Raw genomic sequence first — 24,715 nt, 5'->3', positions numbered from 1 at the left:
AAATTTGACCTCTAGAAGGAGATGAGGAATAGCTACAGATTTGTTTACTGGCCTACTGCCTAACATTAGCTGTGGGTGTGATATGTAATCAGTGAGACGAATGATATGACATCTTTCTCACAGCTTTGAAAAAAAGTAGCCATAAAAGGATTCTGGCTTATTTATTGTAGGTAAAATAAATGTCAGGAACTGCATATTTGACGGGCATTTTCTCTGTCTGCTTGTGCAAATTAGGAATGACATTGTCAGTGAGTCGTCCCACTAATGGAGGACTTGTCAGTCTTTTGTAATGACAGGTTTACGTCTACACATCCCTCCTCTCTGCCTGCAATCACTCCATACTCCCCCATTCCCACTATGAGGAATTCATATAGCAATACTCGCTGCAGCAGCCCTCCCCCCACTGCTTACTCCTTCTACCCCACACTCGTCCTATTCAGCACCCTGGAGAGCTGCTGCAGGTACTCAGGCTGTCCTCTGTGAGATGGCTGATGAATGGCACGAATTGTACAGGAGGGATGTGAAAAATGGAAAGGAGGGAGATGGAGGTAAAATTATCCTTGCGTGACAGAGGCTTGGCTGTAGCCAAGCAAGGACAGATATCTTGGGGTTATATGTTTATGCATGGAGCAGCAGTCAGAGCAGCATCAGAGTTCGCAGCAGGCATGAGTCTGGTCCATAGACACAGCTAATGAAAATAAATGAAGCTCACGCTCTCCATCTTTCAGACCTGTTTCCATCACAATGACAAAACTCAGCTTTTTTTCCACTCTGGTTCTCCAAGGTTCAGTAAATTCTAATTTACTGTTCAATGGTGCAGTCCATAATTAGTTTATTGATGAAATAAAATAGAATTATTCTCCAGGCATTCATATACACCTCAAATATGTCCGCCTAAACTAGCATGAAGACATATAGATTCCTTGTAAACATTTCAGTTTGAATTCATTGAGCAGATATAATCTATGTTTGTGTGACATTGCAGTGTCCTTGAATGGTTTGTAAACCCACCTCCTTTAAGTGGGCTGAACCCATGCTTGCTTTATCCTTCTGTCTGCACCTTCCCTGCCTGCTTCCTTGCTTGCTTTTCTGTTCATCGAAGGCTTTCAATTCCTAGATCGGCACTATTGTTTGAGCGCCCAGCCCCCATAGCAGCGAGAGCCCCCACCACCACCACCACCACCATCACTGCTGTGTTACCAAAGAACAAAAGGGAGAGTGTCAGACACCACCCACTAGATCTCTTTCACACAAGAGCCCCCACCTCAGTTCCAGATGGGGTTGCCTTTTTTCAGGGTTTCTCTCAACCCCAAGAGTCCTCCAAAATGGAGCCCCCCCCCCTCCCTCTGGAGCCCACTACTCAGCTGCTCGTCATCCACCTGCTCGGCCGCCACACGCCCGTGGCCAGGGCACGTCCCCCTTCTATCCCACCCCACCAGGGAGTCTTATTAAAATCATTAACCACTTTCTGACTGGGCTTCCAGGACATTACTCTGCCAGCAGTAAAAACGTGAACAACATTAACTCATAAAAGGAAGAAAGACTCACAATCTATCTTTGGGATGAAAAGGAAGAAGAAACTGTATAGCTAACAATGGAATAACTTTTTTCAAAAAAAGATAAATAGCGATGTTTTTGCAACATGAAAAGATTGCGCAAGTTGTTCCACCTCTTCTTAGTTCAGCTGCTTTTTAAGCAGGATGGAGGAATTACACACGACTGATTATTGCAATCAATAATGCTGATTCTAATTTGTGTCATGTGGTGGCGGTGTCCCATACAACAGCCAGGCAGATGCTCATTTGTTTGTTTCTCTCAAAGCATCAACATGTAGGATCTTCGGGAGAATTTCTGCTTCGACCTCCACCTCTGTCTTGACCTTTCCCCTCCGGGGACAGAGAGCGAGGTATAGCAACAGGATACATCTGCTGCAAGACAGACAGCTGCTTCGCCTCCTCATGGTGATCCTACAGTCAGGGTTTTGGGGCCGGTGGGGTGGAGCTAAAGATAATCATTGCTGAATCACTTAAAATCTGCATAATTTTGGCAAAACACACAAACCTTCACTTCTTGTTATTAACCTCTCTGGATGCAAAAACAGTATATTGAGCTATTCAGTTCTTTGCTTATTAACTGATCAACTGTAGAGAATCAACTGAATGTATCTTGTACAGCAGCAACACATAAGGCAGAGCCACCACTATGCACTGCCACACATTCTCTTCTGCCTACATTACATGCACGGTTGCATACGCTGTCACTCACTAACCAAGATTTATGGAAATATTCCCTTCCAGCTCCTCTCAGTGCACTGCACAGAGCGCACTGCTATTAATGTGCTCCATGTTAGAGTATATGCAGATATATGCACACTGTATGTTTATGAGTTCTTCACAGCACTTGCTTTAGACTTTTTACAGGTTCTGTGCTGCAGGAAACGACAAAACCCCCATCACCATTTCCACCACCATCCTCCAGTCCCTAAGGGTTCAAGCACCCAAATCAATTGAAAGAAAGAGGAGTGCACTGTGGTCCTCCCCCTACATCTGTCAGGGAGGGAAAGCAGGAGGGGCCGCACTCACGGGCCGTATAGGGGAACAATATCACTCCATCTGTCACAAACCGTTTCATCTCTGATGGGATAAAATATAGCTCACAAATACATCTACCTCTATATCATCTGTGTGTATTAGCTTACTGGTGCCCAAGCCTCCAGCAATTCCCAGAAGCATACGCAGTGGCTTTTTGTCTCATATTACTTTCCTCCCACCAGCCAGCACTCTCCAACCACCTTGCAAATTATGCTCTTAAGCCAAACAGCACGTTAAAAGAAATTATTCCACTTTACACAGTGAACCAGTTAATGAAAATGGAACACTACCAAGTAACGAAATTTGCATGTAAAAATGTCCAGAATGAATGTGCAGAGCAGCGAAGCTGAAAACATAATGAAAGAGACAGCACACGTATTTAAAAGAAATAGTGAGAAAAAAAAAGAAAAGAAAGTAAGATGCAATCTGCTAATAACCAGAGAGCTCTTTCATATTTAAATGGTGCTGCTGCTGTGTTTGAAGGATGGGTGTGGCCCGCTGATTCTTCTTGCCTTCTGAGCTGTCGCGGCATTGTGACGTCCACGATCCCATTTGCTCTATCAAATTATGCCATCGGACTGGCCAGCGTTCTGCAGAGGACAAAATGACAACCCTCGACAATACCTATCAAAGTCGGCAGCCCTCTGCACTGATCTCCGACACAACGAGGTACAGTAGCCCAGTGATCCGGTGAGCTGAAAGAACAGCACAAAATGGCCTGACTGTCTACTGGAGGATGGAACAAAAAACTAAAACTCATATCCCCGAGAGCCATCATGCATCTCTCTCAGCAGCAGGTAGAGCTGCAATCTCAGTCATTCATATTTAATTCCACAAGAGTTTCCGGCCAGACTAATGTGCTATTGATTTCAAGTCTCCTGTTACCAAAACAGGGGAGGGCCATGATGGGGAGAGAGCTGGACGAAAGGGAGTGAGAGCTAGAGATTGAAAGAGGAGAAGAAGATGAAGATGGAGGGGGGGAATAGAGTGCCATGGCTAAACCAGTGAGTTTGTCTCAGAAATATTCTCATATTTCATTTGGACAGCAAGCATTATCCATTTTATAATTATACTCTTTCTCTGTCAAGTCAATACAAAACAAATGTGACATGAAAGCACAAGGTGCACACTTCAGGCTGAGGCAGGAACTGTGTTGTATATTATTTATTGTCGAGGCATTTAAACACCTTGTGACGCTGAACACTGCTCAGCCTAACGGAAGCTGGCGTTCTTGTATCTTGTCTATCCGTTGTCTGTCACTTGTGTGTTTTGTTCAGCAGGAAAAGGAGCGAGAAAAAAACAAAGAGAATGTCTAAGAGCTTTGTGTATTTAAAGTCGCTCCCTAGATACCAACTCAGACAGGGCAAAATTAAAGATTAATAACCACGGCTTTAGATTGAAAAACGTATTCCGGTAAACGTGGTCTCTGTGAAGGTTAGCCACGCTTCACCCAACCTCAAAGACAAACACACACACACACACACACAGGTAATGTTATGATTACCACGTATTAATATATTCCAGCACCTCTGCTTTTTCTTTTGTCAAATAATAAGAATGTTACCAACATTGCCCGAAGAGGTCAAACATATCACACCGCATCGAATTCACACAAACAAAAGACTGATAAACGGTTCAGGGAGAATTACACAGGCACATGGAAAGCAGAATATAATCCATAAATAAAAAGATGACAAGAGCGTCTACTTCAGAGACTTCCTCCCACCAGCCTGTCTACTCTAATAATAGCCCAGAGACAACACATCCAGACACAGGGAGGGAGAGAAAGATATAAGAGAAGAGAGAGACCGAGAGAAAGTGCAAGAGTGAACCCAAGAGGGAGACCACAAGAAAATTGGCAAATAATACATAAAGGGTTGAATTAGGCCAGTTGCCATTATCAACAAATGTCCTTTTAAAAAGAGGCTAATTTAATTTTGGATCCTTTCCTGAAAGCAATAACTGCTCCACTGCTGCTGCCACAAAACCCTGAAATGCCAAGAGCCAAGCCTGGTGGAGAGACCGCTGAATTAACCAGACCTGAGGCTGAATCATCCTCCCCATCCCCCAGACACACTGTCATAGTGTCACTCTCTCCCCCTCTCTCCTTCACACACATACACAAGGCCACTACCTTACCGCAGGGCAATGGCAACAGGCATTCATTTTTGACGTAATACACAAGAATAATAGAGATGAGAAACTGAAGGGGCTCGGCTAGGGAATTCAGACCTAAAGGGCTTTTTTTTTGTGATTTGCAAAGTTAAGTATTTACTGTCTAGAGTTCAAACACATAATGAATTTGTAATTTACATGCTGTACTACTGGCATATTCTTGCAGTTCTGGTATCGCTGAATAGATGAAAACACAATTTAAAATGCTACATAACATATATGCAAGTCTCTGCTCCTTTTACTGTATTCGCTGCTTAGTGCTGATGATAAACTTCAAAATCAGCAAACTAATTTTGAAAATGCTTTGAGTTAATCCCTCTGGCACCAAGGAGCATTCCATGATATGCTAAGAGAAAAGGGGCCGCTGCAGCGAGACGCCTAATGACCACTAGGGGAGGAACCCTTAACAATAAGAAAATAATCAGTAGAATAACAAAAAGGCTTTTAAGCAAAACCAATGCTTGATCCTTTGATTCAGTAAATGTACAATAGGCGCTTCAAATGCCCTCTTACCCACAGGGAGGATTCAGCTGCCGTGCAACTAACCAGGGCTCTAATGAGGGGCCACAATTAAGCCTATTTATTCACATTAAGTGTGAACCGTAAGTGGGGCTGCAGTCAGTCGATGGACCTGGGTGCTTTTGTGTTAGAAGAGCCGCTTTTATTCAGCAAACAAAGACGGAAAAAACACAAGCACCTAATGACCAAATCTCTTCTCAGAGACGTTCATACACACCGGCAGAAACACACACACACACACACACACACACACACACACATTTGTACACACAGACACACACATACTCTTCCTCCCTCTGTAACAAACTGACTCAAAGGCTCCAACGCATCCAGGCTGAGTTGAGTCACTGCTTGACAGAACGGTGGGGGCGGGGTTAAGACAGACTGACAGTGGGGCTCCATCTCTATCCTCTTATTAACGCTTAACGAGTGCTTTCCTCATGCAATATTCATCTCCGCTAATATCATCCAAGCTCTGAGCCGAGCCTGCTACTTATGTAAGGCAATTATGTAAAATATCAGACAGGGCCCATGTTCAGAATCTGACTGGAAGAGAGCTGCAGGACAATGACAGTGAGAAAGACGGGGTATGCGAGAGTGACTGAAGGCGGCAGAAACAATAAGAGGCATACAGTGCCAGGAAATTAGTTGCTCGCATGTCCTGCGCTATGTCTTCATCTGAGTACAGACAACGACCACATATCTTTCAAAGGCAAGTGGTCAGTGGCATTAATGCACACAATTCCCTCCCTCGCACCATCTCCTTGCAGCCAGAGACGTCTGAGGACTCTTCAAGGTCAGTTAGGAAGAGCAAAGCAGAGGATTGTTGCAGAAGGACTCGCATCAGCACCACTTGTCCACTCATGGACAGGAAGAAAATGAAAAAAAAACAGGAGACTACAGTTCAATAAAAACCACCCATCACCATCTCTCTTCCTCGCATGACCAGAAACCCTAGACTCATACACAAATAAACAAACACACACTGATTTGCGCCCACTTGCACGCACACCCACCCCCTCAGGTCAAGGCCCTATGGGGGTCTGCACAGAAATAGGTCATTTGTCACACATGATGTCCCGGGGCAGAGGATGCATTATAGATGAGCCCAAACAGCATGTCTCAGTGAGCACTCACCACACAGGAGGGAGCAGCAGGAGGTGGGCAGAGAGGGACGACAACTCCTCAGGATGGGGACTCATAGATGTCAGAAAGTAAGACAAAAATCACTGCTGGCCACATTTCTGCTCATAAAGCAAAGAGAAGGGATCATTCAAGCCGGCCTGGTCATAGCTACAACTGTACCTTTCTCAACTTTTCACTGAATAGACTCGAATTAATTCTGGGGGCATCTAATTTGTTATTCTCATGTCTGCACCTGACCCTATAGCTAGCTAGCCATCTGCCTTGCATGCGAGAGGTCCAGAAATCACCCACTCATTAGTCGTATTATGGATGTAATGCTTTGTTTGGAGACACAATTCACACCCAATTATTACACATTTGGTCTTTATCACCCATCGCTTCAATTCTGTGATTACCAGCGGAGAATGTGGACTCGGGAAGTCTGCCGATCTACACTCAGAATCTCTTTTATTTGCAAAGACAAAGGCCTAAAGAGTGAAGTTGTTTGCTATGGTTTCAAACAGACCTAAATGGAGGATAAGAGAGAAAGGAAGAGGCTGTGCTAAGGGAGAAGTGAGTGCAAAGTGTGGGGAATGAGAGAGACAAGTCTGCTGTCTTCTGCTGCACCCATCTGTTCTGAAAGTGCAGGTGGAGCCCTATTCACTCCACTCTGTGTGTGTGTGTATGTGTGTGCGTGTGTGTGTGAAGAGGGGGCAGGAAGAAAGGAAGGGCAGCGAGAAAAAGGGAGTGGAGAGATGGAAGGGCAGGGATGGAGAAGGGAGGGGAGAGAGGAGGAGGGGGGGGGGGACTCTTGGTGATCTCTCCTGAAGGGGATAATGGGAGAGGAGCGCATTGCAATGGCTGCCATGTAGTACCCTCCCTGCACAATTAGCCAATCAGCAGCGCGCTCTGCCAGCCAGGAGGACGCATAAAAGAAGAACATTGCAGCAGAGGCACAGAAGGAGACTGCGAGCGGAGCAGGGAATTACACATAAAAACAGCAGAACCAGAACACCCTCCCCTGGACACACCCTGCTGAGGATCACTGCTTCTCTTTTTTTCTGAACCATCGCCCACGCCACTCGGAGAGAACGCTCTCCCTCATCATCATCCAGTAGAAAACCCCTTTCTCCTCATTTTCATCCTATAGAGGACACCTACAATCTCAGAGGGCTGAGATTCCCTGGCGAAGATTGTATTTTTTTCCTTTTTTTCTTTTTTTTTTCTTTTCATTTGGACTCCTGACAGAACACCAGGGCCATATCATTTAAAGGCTGAAGAGCACACAGAGACTCAGCCTCCAGCTTCAAGACCAGCGGAAAGAAGGACCTAGATTTCTTTCATTGTACGTCAAGAATGGTTACTGTACGTATGACTCCATTTCTCTTGTGTTTGTGAAGAGGGTGCTGTAGCAGCATGCTTACACTGCATCCCTTTATGTTGGATATCGTATAAGCATGTACACATATGATGTAGCCATACACAGATGTATGTATCCCTGATGTATACTTAGTGGAGATGAACGTAATTCTAATAGGAGCTCTGTGACTTTGACCACATGCCAGAGCACACGGGATGTTTGGGATCGGTGTCCTATGTTTTTGTCCGATGTGCAATGCCGTATTATTATGATAAGATTAACGATCGATAGCGGCAATTAGCCATCTCATACGGAGTGATGCGCCATGCCGGGCTGCGCTCCAGCCTGCAGTCATCATGCGCGCTGGATAAAGTCTTTCTCCTGCCATTTTAGATAGCACAGCCTTTACGTGTTTGTACCACGGCCACTTCGACTGCCTCGATGTCGACGCTTTGATTATTTGTTGAAGTAAATGATGCAGGAGTCGAGATTTAGGAATTCCGCAGCATTGCGATGACGGAGATGGAGAGAGGCGACGAGGCGCTGGTTCAGTGGGCAAGAGGACTGTCTTTCTTTGCCTGGTTGCAGCACAAGGATGCTGAAGACGGGCTTGTGAGACAAAACATGATGCCTCGGAGGCTGAGGGCCCATCCAGCAAGGCGAAGGAGGGAAGAAAAAAAAGGGTCGAGTCACTCCGGGAGGGGGAGGAGGGAGATTACGCATCCGTTGGTTTGCATTGAATCACACAAAGTCCGAATTCCTCAGGGTCCTCGTTGCGATGCGACCGAGTGAATGGGACTGGAAATCTCAGAGGCCGCGACAGTATATGAGGACGCGCACGGACATCTCCATTTTAAGCGCATTTCCTCCCAAGTATCACATCGCATATGTACAAGATGGCCATGCTGGCGTTGCGCGTGTCGGCTGGAAAGGGGATGTGAGTGATAAATTAGCTTCGCTCTGAGCCGACGGCCGGATTGGGCGTGTCTCTGCTGGACTTAAGCACCAAACGAGGGCCTTGAAGCTTCAAAAGGCCTGCTCCGCTTTACTCCTTGACACGGTTGACAGCAAATAGAACAATTAAGACACATTTGCATGTAATTATAGAAGCCGGGAAATAAATATGTAAGCAATGATCAGCGTGGATGCTGTTCAGACAAACGTTGAAATCACATGCAGGTGTTAAAACACACATGTATTAAAGTGAAATAGAAACAATGCAAACCAGTATGTTTCAGTTTAGTTGTGTGAGATTGTGAAATGAATCATTAGAATCGGAATTACATCGACACGTGGTAAAATGGCAGGCGGTGACGAATAGCAACACAAGATACATAATTGAAGACATAGAACAGGGTGTGTGAGACGGAGTTGGGCCCATCAACAACTTCCACGTCTCATTTCACTGTATTTAAATCGATCCGAATATTGCTTCGGTGGGGGAAAGAAAATGTGCAAAATGGAGGAGGACAGCACATTGTTTCATCGCCTGCGAGACTCGGACTGTCCACTTGACACATCTCCAGTCCCAGTTTGATTTTCTCTTTGTTGTACATCACCTATTGTCCCTCGCAGGACGAGACAGCATCGCACCGACAGAGGACAGCTCCCCTCCACATGGTCCGCAGTCCTCCATGCCTGTACCGCAGTGCCAAGCAAATAAAAGCGTTGAGTCAGATAACCTAGCCAAGGCACTTACACAATTCAAGGACAAGGGCAGCCGAGGCCATCACTGTAAACCAGTCGAAACTGGTGTTTGATGCTAAGTTAAATAAACAGGTAAATGTAAATGATTTATGTTCGAGGACATTTTTATTCTTAGTCCAAAATAATAATAATAATAATAATAATAATAATAATAATAAAAGGCTCCATGTTGTATCTTTGCCGTTAAGACATGGCCGGTCTAAATGATATGAGACGTTAAATGTAATTATGTTACGTAAGCGGGGGTTTGCCTCCTGTTGCAAACGACTTCATGTAATTATCAGCAACAAATATAAAAACCTTTAGGGAAGAAAGAGGTGAATGTGCCCTCCATCTCTCGTGGGCTCATGTATCACACCATTTAAATTGGATGTACAGCTTTAATATTGTTAATATTGGTTGACAAGTTTATGAGCGCTGTGGGAAAAATATGTATGCTGTGAGAATATATATGGCCATTCTCATTGTGCTCGAGTTAAAGCCAGTTTATTCAGCTTTTTAAATACAACTATCATTACAATACAAGACTTTTAGCTTTGAGGACAAACGGTCCAAATCAGCAAATAAATATGTCGGATTGGTGATGTTTTATTTGACCCTTCGTGGCGTTTTTTGACTTGCGGCTGGCAACTGTAACAGTCATTGTTCCCGGAGAGTCCTGCAGCCCCTGGCCACGACACAAAGCGCCACTGTTTACATTAATATTCATAGTGCTGCCATAGCCTCTGCGAGAGAAGAGGAGGAACGGGTGGCTCTTTTGTTTGCTCGTTTCAATACGTTTATTCAGCAAAAAGGCGCTCTGGTTCATGAATGCCTGCAGAGCTCAGAGTCTTGCCTCTTTTTTTTTTAAAGGGGGTTAAATAACAGGAGAAATCGAGGGATTTGCCCTATTTAAATAGCCGCATATTTGATTTTTTTCCACCCCTCTATTAATTAATCGAATTAAAACGTTTTCAAAGTGAACACAATATAGAATAAAACGACTCGGTGCTGTTTGCTGGATTATTCACGGGCCTCTGTGGCCTCAAACGAGACCGTCCGAAAGCCACTCCCTTTTTCAGCACGCTGGATAGCGCCCCGCATGCTACAAGGACTTGCAGGACACGTTTGTCTCCCTGAGCCTTTGACGTTGTCTGCTCGCATCTTATCAAAGCAGCGCGTACTCAGTGAGCTGAAATCTTTTAGAAATCGTTTATTTTTAGTCCGCGGAGCAGAGGAGAGGACGGAGCCTCGGTGCATGGCTGACGGGGGTTGTGACTCCTGTCGTCCTGTTGTTTTACAGCTGCCACCATGATCCCTTAAGCTGCAGAGAGTGTGGCTAATGCCCTTTGTTTGGGATAATCCTGTAATCTGTGTTATTTAGAGGGCTCATTTACACTTCAGCCTAGCTTTCAGTTTTAATTCATGCATTCCAGAAAAAAAAACCTTTATATATTGCCTTATTACTTAGACCAGAGACAAGGTTAAATGTTAAAAGGAGAAATCGTTGTCATCATTGTTTGTTTGATGGTGAAGTCTTTCACCATCATTTTTCATTTGATGATTAGTTGTGTTAACACAAAGAGAGCTAAAGTAACACAACTGTATACGCCAAAACCAAATCCTGAAGCTGACCATGCCATTTCCTCTCTCGCTCCGTCTCACATTCAAATGGAGATTGCCAGTGCACTGTAACATGTAATGTAGCATATCTCATTTTATGACTTAAACTGGGAGACGAGTATTCTTCCGTACATTATAGCCTCCAGTGCTGTGCTGCATTTGGAGCAGAAATGAATTGGGGAAAGCGGTTTATGAGCATCCGAAGACAAGAGAACACTGACTGCATCTCAATTTAGTCATGCAATGCTTCTGCGTTTTGTAATTTAATGGTGTACAGTGTAGGTGGTGGTACGTGTGCTTGGCAGTGGAGGCAGGGTTCTTGTTTGCGTGCAAGTCTGGGTTCATGTGTTTGGCAGAGGAGGCAGGGCTCTTGTTTGCGTGCAAGTCTGGGACCATGTGTGGGCGATGCTGATGCAGTACATTAAATATTAAGGGAGATCTCACAGAACCTCAAAATAGAAGGAAAAAAAAAAGAGTGTGGGACACATAGCGCTACCCTAACAACTGGAGTCTTTTAGGAATTATGAAAGAAGATTTTTATGGTGGGTTTTTATCCTCATTAGTTAGCCGATAAGAAGTGTGTAGGGAAATTATGTTTGCACCCAGCACGCCATGCGGTACTCCTCGGCTGTACACTTTTATTGTCTCCAGTAGTCGAACATGTCTGGAGCCCGGAGTAGATCTATACTGGGCGTGTTAGGATTATTCATGCTCTTGTAGGCTACAGCATCACAATGATTTATTGTCTCGTTGTCATAGTAATGGGGTTACTGAAAACCAAACTCCAAAACCACACCATTTGATTTGTGTTGTTGGAGTATGAAATATGACGGCGTCCTCTCTGTTTTTGTATCTTTTCTATTTGTTTCGAAGCGTGCTCTTCGGTATGAACATCTTAATCTTGTAGTTGCTGCCACTCTCGTGTGCCCGGCCCTTATTACTCAGTGGGTCTGTGAATTATATAACTTCACACTGTTCACTGGGGATGTGTGTTCTGCCATGTTGAAGCTTATTTCAGTTGGCGAGTCAAAATTTGCCCTGATATGTTCCCCCCCCTCTTCAAAATGCTTTTTGTCATATTTGGGACACAATCAGTTGTTTATATTTCTCGTCAGTCAGATGCATCACAACACATAAGGGTGTACAATAAATACAACAGCTTGAGTCTACCTTTTGTTGCCAACACAAGGTTCATCGTATCATAACTCACAATGGCATGAAAAACATATTCAGCAGGCATTTTAGTCAGAGCATAAAGATCTCGTGACAGATCGCTATCAATGTTGCACCGCCTTTGTGCATCTGAAGTATTTTATTTTTAGGCCGTCTTAACTCTGTCACTGTGCTCCTTCTCCGCTTGTCTTTATCCATTTGACTTGCTGATATTCCCCGCTCCTGCAAAGCCATGTAATATTAATACATGGAGGAGAACCGTCTGACCTGTATATCTGCTCCTAATACGCTCAGACACAAACGCACACTGAAAGCCAAGAAAGCCATTCGGCCATTAAAACAATGCAGCCTCTGAGAGGCTGTTACCTGGGCAACCTGAGACGAGGTGAGGCTCAAAGCAAGACGGCGGGTCACAGAGACGAGGAGAAAAGGCAGGTTGGACAGAAACGTTCGCAGACGCTGGAGACGGAGAGAGAGAGAGAGCACATGAAATAGCACATAGAAATGAATTATTCCTGCAATGTGATGATAACACAGAAACACGGCCCATACGAACACACAATGTTGGGGATTTAAAAGAGATTGGATACCTGAGGTTGTAATTTTTCACGGTTTTAAAGGACAGAATCCCAAAAAAGACACAAGCGCTAAGTGCCAGGTAAATACTCCTGTTGTAAACCACGTTTATGTTTCACACCTACACCATCAAGTAAGGAAATTCACTGGATATAATTTGAAAATGATTCTTTTTCACGTATTATGTTGCTTTTATTGTTGCTTCGGACTTATTGCCAAACATAACATCAACAGTTCGGGATTTGCAACAACTCCAACCCACAATCTGACATAACAATTTACATTATGGCACAACAAGGACCCTGTAAATGCATTAAAACTGTTTTTCCAAACACCTTACTGTTGTTTGTGAGAGGGAATGAAGACGTTCAAGTGCATCAAAATATTCAACCTTGTACAATCCTGCAAATGCACACACATGGTGATGTTAAAGAGGCTCATTTTAGTTTATTGAGTCAACAAGGGTAAGCTAACTTTAAACATGCATACATATGTATGATGGAATATGCATGTAATGATGTTTGAACATGAAAATAACATACAATTTTAAAAAAAAGCCTGTCCTTATAGTCAATATGTGCACAATAAAACAAGATGTGAAAATTAGGTTTTCAGTCCATACGCCGAGGACATTAGACATGTTTTCTAATGTTTTCTAAAACAACAGTGCAGAATTGACAGTGACTTTCCAAGTTGACCCAGAGAACTATGGTGAGTGTGAGGGAAAGGGAGAGAGAAAGTGGAGCACGAAGTTTCGTTTCTGGCCACACAGATTATCCTTGAGGAGCCTCAGTGGATCAAATTAAGCAACACACTGCACTCCAGAGCAACACAAACACCTCACGGTGCACTAACTCACCCCCGTACTCCACTTACAAAAACAAAAGCCAGTTGTCCACTAAGAAACCGAAACAAAGTCTAAAGGACAAGGGTGTAGTTCTGATTTATTTTTCTCCCAAAATCCATTTCACAACGTCACTCTGCCTGCTGTTTGTCATCTCGACCCCCGCCGCCCCAAACTCCCCCAGCCTCTCGCCATCCGCACACGCCACCATCACTATTATCCATCCTTGTGTAATGATGTAATGAGGTTTGACCCTGGAAGAGAGCAAGGGGGGAGGGGGAGGAGTAAGGAAAAAGGGACTGTGACATCTGCAGGACCAGAGGCAGGGAGCGAGAGAGGAGGAAGGATGGGGTGTAAAATGGGGGAGGGGAGGCAATAAATCAGACCTCGTATCCATTTTAGCAATGCTGATTCCTGACCTTTCCCTCTGACAGTGACAGAGTGGGCAGCCTGCGTGTGCCGTTTCTATTTGTGCATTTATTATATGTTAAACGTGAACACATGCACATTTATACTGCCATATATCTGCTGTGTGCCATTGTGCCTCTTTGTGAACTGTGAATCTAACTCCACCCTCTTCCTCAGCAGATAATCAGCACCATGGAAACCCAGGTGTCCAACGGTCCAAGCGGAACCAGTCTGCCTAATGGTCCAGTCATTAGCACCAATGGCTCCACAGACGACAGCAAAACCAACCTGATCGTCAACTATCTGCCTCAGAACATGACCCAGGAAGAGTTCAAAAGTTTGTTTGGGAGCATCGGGGAGATTGAATCCTGCAAGCTCGTCAGAGACAAGATAACAGGTGCAAGACTTTGTCCACTTGGGAAAAGAAACCATCGTCTACGACCGGTTTTGAGACTCACTAACACCTCTGTCTCCTTCTTTGTCTCCAGGTCAGAGTTTGGGATATGGCTTTGTAAACTATGTGGATCCAAATGATGCAGACAAGGCCATCAACACACTCAATGGTCTGAAACTGCAGACCAAAACAATCAAGGTGAGCAGACCTCGACGCTCTACAAATATTCACTCTTCTTTTCTCTTTTTCTTCTTGAAGATGTGCAAGACAAAAAGAAAGGAAGTGGAGATTTTGTCAAAGGGGGGAGGGGGTTAAGAGAGGTGGCGACAGACGTGACAGAGGGAGGGGAGGAAAATGGCGAGGAGGAGGAGGCAGAAGGGAGCGGTGGCCAGAACAAAGGAAGAGAGAGAAAAAGGGTGAAAAGAGCAGGAGAAAGTGGAGGTCAGAAAGCAAGGGGCGGACAGCATGCAGAGGTTATTGTGATGGAAATGTAATTAGGAAGTCTGACTGCGGTGCGCTAGGGTCAGTCCTGGTTACCCCATCTGCCTCCAATCTGGGCTAATTAGGAGGTTCTTTGTCCCAAAATCAGATGAGGGAAGGAGTGGGCATATTATTAGACAAGACTTCCTTCCATTCCCCCCCCCGAACTGATCAAAGTACATCAAAGATTGAGACAAACTGCAGGATTGAGGAATCAAATCTCTGAGAGAGCAGAGCAGGTGATCCTCCAACAGCTGCCAACGAACACGGACATTAAATCTGACCGAAACAACGAGCTATCAGCAGGAAAAGAACTGGATTCAGTCTTTTTTTTTTAAAATATTTGTGTATAATATCATTCAATACTCCTTACTCTGGAACAACCACGTCGTATAAGTGTTGACTGTCTTGACAATTACTATACGATCATGTTGATCTTGTGTTGTGACATTCAATAATAATCTGATGTATCTATACATAGATCGCTCGGTCTATAATGAACTTCTCAGATGTAGAAAATGAATTATTCTGCTGAATAGGCCAGTTTTATCTTTCTGATTTTGCAGGAGGCTTTTAACAGAGAGGGGTGAGGCTGCGAGGGAGGGGGCAGCGGTATAAGAGCAAGGGGGGGGGGGGTAGCTCGGAGAGCAGAATGCCAATGACAGGATTAGAGGCCATATGGGCTTCAGGCACCATCTGTACTGTGGGAGCGACAGGGAGAGGGTTAATTATAGGGCAGCCTTTGCTCCCCGAACACAGCAACTCCCCCCTGACTCATCCAGAACACCCTAATCACTGCACAACACAACCCTCCTGCTCATACAGTCCGTCTGTGTACACAATAGACACTGGTGCTCAGTACTGATGGATGAAATCAGAACACCTGTATTCATCTGAAAATATACAAGCCCTTTTAATTTGCATCAAAGCTTTTCTTTGTGCCTGTGCAATGAGCAGAGTCAATTCTAGAGCTGCAAATACTCCCAAAGATCAGCAAATTATGTTTATCACACCAACACATATGTGTGAACAGAGTGTTTAAAAGTTGTCAAGCATCCTGCAAGTCTTGTGATGCACTTACATTGTTTGCTGTTTGCCAGTGGAGCTGTTCTCCCCCAGAGGATAGAGACAAAGGAAAGGAGGCAGGACGAGGAGGGCAGCTCAGCCTATCTCAGACAACACTCACTCTGTCTCTCCATCACACACACAAACACGAGCACTGACAACAATGCACCGAACTGGATTATCTATCACACGTGTGTTCACATGCTCCCATAAACACCAAAACCAGAACGAGTGCACAATTTTTTTCCTTCTTTTACAATCAATTAGAGAAGATGTGTATGTAAGAAGCGAACAGAAAACCATGAGGGATACAAACACAGACGCACCAAAAAACGTCCGTGGCCTAATTAAGTCACCAGTGGATTCAGAAAAACGCACCAACGAGGGCTGATGTGTGATTCACTGCAAAGCAAAGCTGACACTCAGGCTTGTTAGCTGATGACTGGCTTCACTTTGGGTAATGGTTACAGTCTTTGAGTGTCTGTGATGGTCTCATTGTGGCGGCGAGTGCGAGCTTAAAGGCACTGATTAAGTCCACAGATAGCTCGTAGGCAGTTGGTTCTGTGGAGAGGAATCAGCAGGAGTCACAATGAGGACTCTTTGTTGGGAACTCACTACAGTTACATCAGGACTTTCTGTCATGTTCCTGGAGTTGACCTGTTTGTTTTACACCGAGTTGAGATTTGGGGATGTATTATCAAAATGCACTCATTGATTGATTTTATTTGGGGCGCTATAGGTGTCATATGCCCGGCCAAGCTCGGCTTCTATCCGTGATGCCAACCTTTACGTGAGTGGACTCCCTAAAACCATGAGCCAGAAGGACATGGAGCAGCTGTTCTCCCAATACGGTCGCATCATCACATCCCGCATCCTAGTGGATCAAGTCACAGGTATTGCCTCAATTTACTTCTCCAGCTGTCACTCAAGCGCCATTACCGCCCCTGAATGAAAGACTGGTGGTTGGCCACAGCGGTCGTTGATGCCAAGGTAGTAACATTGTTTTGTATTCTGAATCGGAGCAGGCATATCACGAGGAGTGGGCTTCATCCGGTTTGACAAGCGAAACGAAGCCGAGGAGGCCATCAAAGGTCTGAACGGACAGAAGCCTTTGGGTGCTGCCGAGCCCATCACTGTCAAGTTCGCCAACAACCCCAGCCAGAAGACGGGCCAGGCCTTACTGACTCAGCTGTACCAAACTGCTGCCCGACGCTACACGGGGCCCCTGCACCACCAGACTCAGCGTTTCAGGTACTGAACCTCACACCAGCTAAGAGAAAGAAAAAAAAATCAATCAAATGACGTGGCACATCCCGAAAACAGCAATTGTGGTCTAATTTTATGAGAACAACTGTGTAATCGAAAATATTCAACAACAAAAAATAACGTTTTCTGTCAATATTAACACAACTTATTAGTCAACTGTTCCTTTAAGCAATATTATAGATTTACAGTACGGAAGGAATTGACAATATTGCATTGTCCCTCCTTCTCACTCTTTCTCTCTGACTTTCTTTTAAACTGCAGCATGATCCCTTCACTTGGAAAGGGACCTGATCCAAATAACAGCTCAAAACCAATGTAAGAGACCAGACTTTTCCAAATACAACAAAAAACTAAAGCTAAATAAATCTTGGGTGAAGAAGAATGACACTGAACCTTTAACGTTTGCCTATACCACATAGGCGTCATCAAGAGTAAAACTGACGGTAATTTTGAAAAAGGTTCCAGAAGTGTGACGGTCAAAAGCTTCCAGTAATAAATATGTTTCATGGAACCTCACAAACCGTTGTAGATACCCTCTGAGGTTGGGATACTCAGCATGGATACGTATTTATAACCAGTGGATGTTACATTTAAACTATTAAAGGGGAATCTATTGTGGAAGCTTAACCAACAGAAGTCCCAGTGAAGGATAAATACCAGCTGAGACACATACTCACAGGTCTATTTTACACGCCTTCAGTTTGTGGTTGGATGGTTTGGGACTGCGCTGCAGTGAAGGATGCCCTCTGGAGGCCAGCTGGTGAAGAAGCAACATGTTAACTGAAAGCCCCCCTTCCTTGTAGATCTCATAACTAACTTCTGCATCCCCTTCATTCTCCCTCTTGCGTTGCAGACTCGACAATTTACTAAACGCCAGCTACGGAGTCAAGAGGTAAATGCCAAAGGTGTATTTTCAAAAGCATCCATGCCAAAATAAAACCTCAAACAAAGTGCCTGGAATACCGCCTGCTGACTTCATCTCAGAATCAGAGATAATGGCCATAATTTTTAATACCCACTGCCCATTTAAACCATGTCACAGAAGCAGCCCAGACAACAAAATACTATCTGCAATTGCAATAAGCAATGGTGCAAGCTTCTAACAGCAGGGTATTCTGGCATGGCTTTGTTTAACCTTTTCGTTCTTTTATTTTAATTAATAGAAATAATTTACATGTATTTATTTATGAACTAACATTGTCAGTTTCAGTTGCTTTAATGTCCCCTTTTTTTCACCAGCATGGACATACCAGATTCGTTTGCGTCTCCTCTGTTTGCTCCAGTTTGTGTATGATTTGATTCCAATTTGCTTTTCATCCCTCTCTAGGTTTCTGTGTTTTGTTACAATACTGTGATTTCTGTTGAACATTGTGATTCATGAGTTTAATTCTTGCAGAGGCTTTGGGTCAGCAGAGAAAAAATATTCACATTGTGTGGGCGTCGGTGTCTCAGGGCACACAGTGTCATTTTGTATGAGAGCGGGTAGTTTGGAGCCGCTGCGGTGCCCACACATATTTACCTACTTACTGTACAGCAGAGGGGATGGAGACGGTGTCCCCCGACTCCAATCATTCCTCACAGACACCTATAAAGAGACAGTGTAGAGAAGTGAATTCTGTGTGGAACTTCAGAATGACACCCATGGTAGCTCTCCTACTCTCTTCCCTAGATTCTCCCCCATCACCATTGACAGCATGACCAGCCTGGCCGGGGTCAACCTCACCGGTCCAACTGGAGCCGGCTGGTGCATCTTTGTGTACAACCTGTCCCCCGAGGCGGACGAGAGCGTCCTGTGGCAGCTCTTCGGGCCTTTCGGCGCCGTCACCAACGTCAAGGTCATCCGTGACTTCACCACCAACAAATGTAAGGGCTTCGGCTTCGTCACCATGACCAACTACGACGAAGCCGCCATGGCTATCGCTAGCCTTAACGGCTACCGCCTGGGCGACCGCGTGCTGCAGGTTTCCTTCAAGACCAGCAAGCAGCACAAGGCCTGAGAGAGCGAGAGAGAGAGAGATAGGCAGCTGGCACCAGCTCCTTCCACCTGCAGGGAGCGAAACCTTGAGCTCCCTGTGCCATCACTCTACATGGGCCTGGACTGAGTCTCTCTCTGACACATTCTCACACAAATTCATAATATATTATCACAAACATGCAGATACACGCAGACACGCACAGACATGAGCAAACATACCCATAAGCGCAAGCATACACGAGTCAGAGTATCAAACAAACACACTAGTGGAGTTTTTTCTTTTTTTTCTTGACACAACATGCTAGTCCTTCCCTGTATTTGCCTGGATTGAATTAGAAGGGGTACGTAGCTGGTTTGTTGGGTAGGGGCAAGAGCTATCTATTTAGGAGACAGTCTAACGAATGTGACAGAGAATGTGTACTGACTGCTTTGATTGAATTCAGGCAAATAATGACAACTGATGAACAAAACGATCAAAAAAAATTGAAATGAACGAATATGTGCAATTTACCCAAACTCTTACCCCACCATCTCTCCTATTATCTTGCTGGAGAGGATGTAGTCACTTTTTTACACTTGGGCATTTTGAATCAGCGATTTTTTTAGATCAAAGAAAATGAAATTAAAAAACAGTGTTCTCTTATATACGTCTATTAAAATATAACTATATATTCAATATTTAAGGTGGTTATAATAGCCGAGTATGTAAGCATTTTCTAGAAACTTTGACTACTGTTTCCTGACCTGAATTAGGTGGTGCCTAGCGTAAAGGCAGTCTCTCTACTCTGTGTGAGCTCGTTAGCTCAGACCCAATAAGATTTAGGCGAACCAATGAATACTGGTCGCAGAAAAAGAGTTGTCCGACCGCCATCAGAATCCCTCTTTCCCCTCACGGTCTCACGCCGAACAACATTAAGAGTACACAGTTCAATAACTAGATATATTTAGTCCACCAGAACATGAAAAAGATTCCCTGTATTTCTTCAAATCTATCCTCAGGATGGATTCAAGCAGACTGTCTGTGAACTTAGAGCAGAGTGGCAGTGCTCCCGTGGTGACAGCGCTCATTAGTGAATCTCTAGTGGGCGAGAGAGTGACGACGAGTTGGAGGGGGAAACCGTTTCACCATCACACAGCCACGTCGAAAAGGAAAATACCGGTGTTTTTTTCCCCTTTTTGCATCATTTTTTTTATTGCACCTGTATTTATTATTATTATTATTATTATTATTATTATTATTTTCCACCGGACATTTTACTAAGCATGGCTTTGTCTGCCACGATTCGGTGTGCTATCCCTTTAACCGAAAGGCCATCTGGTGTGAAGAGGTCAAGAGAAGAAAAGCAAAATTCACATCCAAAATGATATCGTTCTTGCTGACATCGTTTTGATCACGATATGTTAGTGCGCTCCAGACAGGTGAAGTCTTTAGATTCATTCAGACAAATGGAAGCAGGGAATTATGGGGAAGCTGCTAGAAGTGACTCTGAAGAAAACGTCAAACAACGTCTCCCCATGGCTGAACCACGGTCCAGGCTAGTCCGCAGAGACGCAACAACCGATGAGCAAAAAACTCAAGAGCACCGGTATTATTCTTCCGTCTCGTGCACCGGACGAAGCTCCCCGAAATAATGAGGTTGAACGTCCCACCATTCCCTCGTAGCAACATGCAAAGAGCAGATTAAGAGGAATGCAGTTACAAATGAGTGAACATTTAAAACTGACTTAGAGTCTTGCGTGTGAGCGACAATATCTGGCGATGTTAAAAAGTGATCTTCGATCCTCTGAGGAGGAAGATGACCAGTTCCTCCAGCTTTGCCAAATGCTCCTCAGTTTTATTCAAAACCTCAATTCTCTAAAAAGCTTCCCAGAAACTTTGAACTCCTGCCCTCTCAAAAGATGACTGTACAACATCAAGCCTGGAAATAAGTGTTATAATAATACTCCTGTTTACAACAGAGAGGGATTTATTTATTTGCTTCAGATCTGTTTGGCACTAAAACAAAAATAGCATTTCTCAAAATATCCCCAACCCAATTGCATGAAAATTATTTATGGCACCCTGGATGAAACATTAAGGCCAACCTGTCTACATTTACCATGGGGAGAGCTAATGTCTTTCAATATCAAGACATCTGCACATGATAATAGATTCAATAAGGTCAACTATATTCAAGACATTTTTGCTTTTGCTTTTCTAAATGACGCTGTGTTAGCCAAAGAGGACGATCTCTTTGAAAGGATTACATTAGAGATAAATCTATTTTTATACATACAAAGGACGGAGACCTTGTGCTGAATTTTTACAGATTCTTAAGCTTGGAAAAAATTGGGACATCGCATGGCTTTATTTTAAACCCTCTGATCTTTGCAGAGCAAGGGGGAATAAGCATGCGGTGTATGGGTGGGGATTTAGGGAGGGGGCGAAGGAACATTGTATCTAGTACAAACTTAACCATATCACATTGATTGAAACTAACAGAAACAAATTTGATGTAAAAATCGAAAAAAAACAAAAGTGAATTTAAACAGTTGGGCATATAACCTGACACATTTATACGTCTGAGTGCTTAGACGCACTCTCCTCTCTTGTCCTGAAGTTGTGTACAGTGTTGCTTCAATAATGGTGCAGTGAAGTGAAGTTCTTTGACTTGAGAATCCTAGATAAAGCTGCAGTGGGACCGGCTCATTGCCCAGATGAAAAACCCAATAGCTGCTTGCAAATGAATAACAAAAAAAAAAAGGTAAAAAAGCAGATTCAAACCGTGATGCAGAATTATAATGAACACTGAGCATGATTCTTTATGATTAGATAGATTTGATTTTTGCCAAAGAATTGCTTTGCAAGTCAGTACCAAGATGGATAAATTAAGACTAACTATATTATTCCCTGAGTAATTGCTGTAAAAATCTATGTTATTTATTGAATAAGGACCCTCTACAATTTCAGTTATCATTACTTTTGAGTTGCACATATCAGTTTGTAAATCCTATATCCACTAAACCAAATGCTTAAATGAAACAGTTGCAAGCAAATTGCCTTTGCACAAATTTCATGCACACACACCGAATGATGACAAACGGCATATCATAAATAAATTCACCTCTTGACAGAGGTAAGAAACCGGATGCGTCCATATCATGTATTTTCCCCCACAACATGTATATCATCTGCTTCGTCTTGTGACCAATTTAATCCTTTAAAACATTGCACCACTTACTCTGGCATCTTTCGATCTGACCTATACTGTTTCATCCCCCCGAAATACTCTGAATGATTGTTGCTGGCGTTCCCACATACACGGACTAATCTAGCTATTTTGGGTTCGAGCAATTTGCAGGAGATCACTCGGTCGGACCGGTGATGGACGTTGCGAACAAGCGAGATAACAGGCCACGTTGAACCGCAGCTGGAGTTGTTTACCCGGCCGTGTCCGATGTAGTACAGTCAAACAAAAAAAAACACAAACGAAACCCACAGACCCAAAATGACCCCTCATACACAGTCGATACAAAGACCTACACCGGATGTACAGTAGAGAGCCATGGATTATGGCAGGAAACAGTACTACACTGCTTGAGCAACAACAATAATCATTTAAAAAAAGACAAAAAAACTTTCCTATGGAACAGTAAGTGCAATGTGCTTTGTTTTTATATTGACTGAGAACAAATGATATATATTTTTAAAAAAAGAAATTAAACGTCACACTGAAAAGGTTTGCGGGATAGTGAAAGGAGCTAAAGTTCAGACGAAAAACATTCAGATGAGCAGACTCATTAGGAGAATCAAGCAAGCGATGAGAGGTCTGATCTGTAAATTTCCATAATCACTTCCTCAGCCCCTAATTTGTGCTCTGACCATGCAAGCTCAAACAAACTGCATATTTGGCTGACCTATAGAGCAATTCTCAACGACCTTGAAAGGAATACTGTCTAATATATCATCAGTTTTTAGCCCATGTCAATTTCAAATATCATTTTTTTTACCTGTAATTTATTGATTTCATTTGCATATCGGACTCACTTGTTGAATTAGCGTATTTGTGTTGTTGATGTTGCCATAGAGAACACACATGGGTCAAAGATTATGTTCGGTTGCATTGATTGGGTACAGTTTGTTATTTTTCTTCCATTATTTAATTAGTTGCAGTTTTTACAGTGTATGCAGATTTTAGACTTAGTTAGATTTTTTTATTTCAATCAAACTGTGTTCAATTGTGTTTGTAAAAGTCTGTGGTAGCTTTTGTTGCAACATAAAATAATTTAAACAGAAAAAATTCAAAATAGCGCCAACAAACTTGTATTATTTGGGCGACTTTAAGCTTGTAGTTTTAACTTATTGTTAACTTAAAAACTATTTATTATGATTATTATTATTGCCTCGTATAAAGTATGTTTTGTGTATATTTATGGTTTATTTCATTATATTTGCAAGTTTAAAAGATTTTAAGTTTGCCAAAATTGTGGTTACACCATTTTGTTTCTTAAAAAGGGGGACAAATAGAAAAACAGCTTTAGAAGTACGATTTGGAAACGTTCTCCATAGTCAAAGAATGCACTGCTATATTTAACTAATTGAAGTGTATAAACATACATGCTGTGTGCTAGATGTTATGCCTTTACTGCCTGTGTTCTGTTTGTCTTGTTAAATGAAAAATCTTTTAATTATTTAATCTAATCACAGTCTTGTTTTTTCAACCACTCGGTGGACCCCTGAGGCGCGGGACAGCCCCGGTAGCGAGGCGTCGGCCCATTTGAGGGTCAAGCAACCGAGCCAGGAACAGAGGGGATGTCCTAGCTTTGATTAGCTCGCAAGATGCTTTCCTGTTTATGCTGATGGCTTGGGGGGGAAAAAAGATACTATGGGTTCTATTCCTGCAAAAGCATCGTAATACTGAGATCATCTGTATCAATTTGTGCTATTGAAACTAAGAAGCCAAGAGCTCCCGCAAAATATGACGGAGCTCAGAACAGCTGCAGGAAGGTTTTCTTGGGAGTCTGCGGGGTAGCGATGGGGGCGAGTGGTCCTTCTGTTTCTCAACCAACTGTATTTTGTGTCTATTTATTTAGAAGAGGGGACGCAGTAACTTAGTGATGTTTTTCTTACATTTTCCTGGAATGGTAGAACAAATCAAAAGGTGAAAATGATCAAAACAGTTCTGCTGGCACCAATGTCAGCTGAAGAAATACAAAATCTCACACTTCCAAACATGACCAAATGAACAATGTCAAAATTTAACAAAGAAAAAAAAAATAAACCTTTCAGTTTAGTCTAGGATATTTATTACTGGGATTTCAGCTGAAGACGCTTGAAGACTTTTTCATGGAATTGTTTAATTATTTGTACTTTACATGCCAGAAAAAAATAAAATAAAAGTTACAAATATTGAGTGACCCAATTCTTATTGACTGTGGAAACAATATCATTGAATGTTATGACCGAGTTGTTTCC

At 43.3% G+C, this 24,715-nt stretch overlaps 1 protein-coding gene across 10 annotated transcripts; it reads left to right on the top strand.

Moving 5' to 3' along the window:
- The first annotated feature begins 7,236 nt into the window (after positions 1 to 7,236).
- elavl3 (ELAV like neuron-specific RNA binding protein 3) lies at positions 7,237 to 24,649 on the top strand. Of its 10 annotated transcripts, none has more exons than XM_068578330.1 (8): positions 7,238 to 7,775; positions 14,258 to 14,477; positions 14,569 to 14,672; positions 16,759 to 16,912; positions 17,045 to 17,270; positions 17,547 to 17,600; positions 18,139 to 18,177; positions 18,955 to 24,649. In XM_068578330.1, the coding sequence occupies exons 1-8, from the start codon at positions 7,767 to 7,769 to the stop codon at positions 19,280 to 19,282; spliced, it is 1,134 nt and encodes a 377-aa protein (XP_068434431.1). In that variant the 5' UTR covers positions 7,238 to 7,766; the 3' UTR covers positions 19,283 to 24,649. The 10 variants fall into 10 exon arrangements, with proteins under 10 accessions (XP_068434428.1, XP_068434431.1, XP_068434424.1 ...); XM_068578323.1 differs by having other exon boundaries at positions 18,934 to 24,649; XM_068578329.1 differs by having other exon boundaries at positions 7,239 to 7,775; positions 14,261 to 14,477; positions 17,042 to 17,270.
- Positions 24,650 to 24,715: the final 66 nt, after the last annotated feature.

Source organism: Clinocottus analis, unplaced genomic scaffold, assembly GCF_023055335.1.
Source record: "Clinocottus analis isolate CAN_PGR_092001 unplaced genomic scaffold, fCliAna1.0.p SCAF_16, whole genome shotgun sequence".
NCBI lineage: Eukaryota > Metazoa > Chordata > Actinopteri > Perciformes > Cottidae > Clinocottus > Clinocottus analis.
The sequence above is the reverse complement of the archived record's forward strand: the minus strand, read 5'-3'. Positions and strand labels throughout refer to the sequence as shown.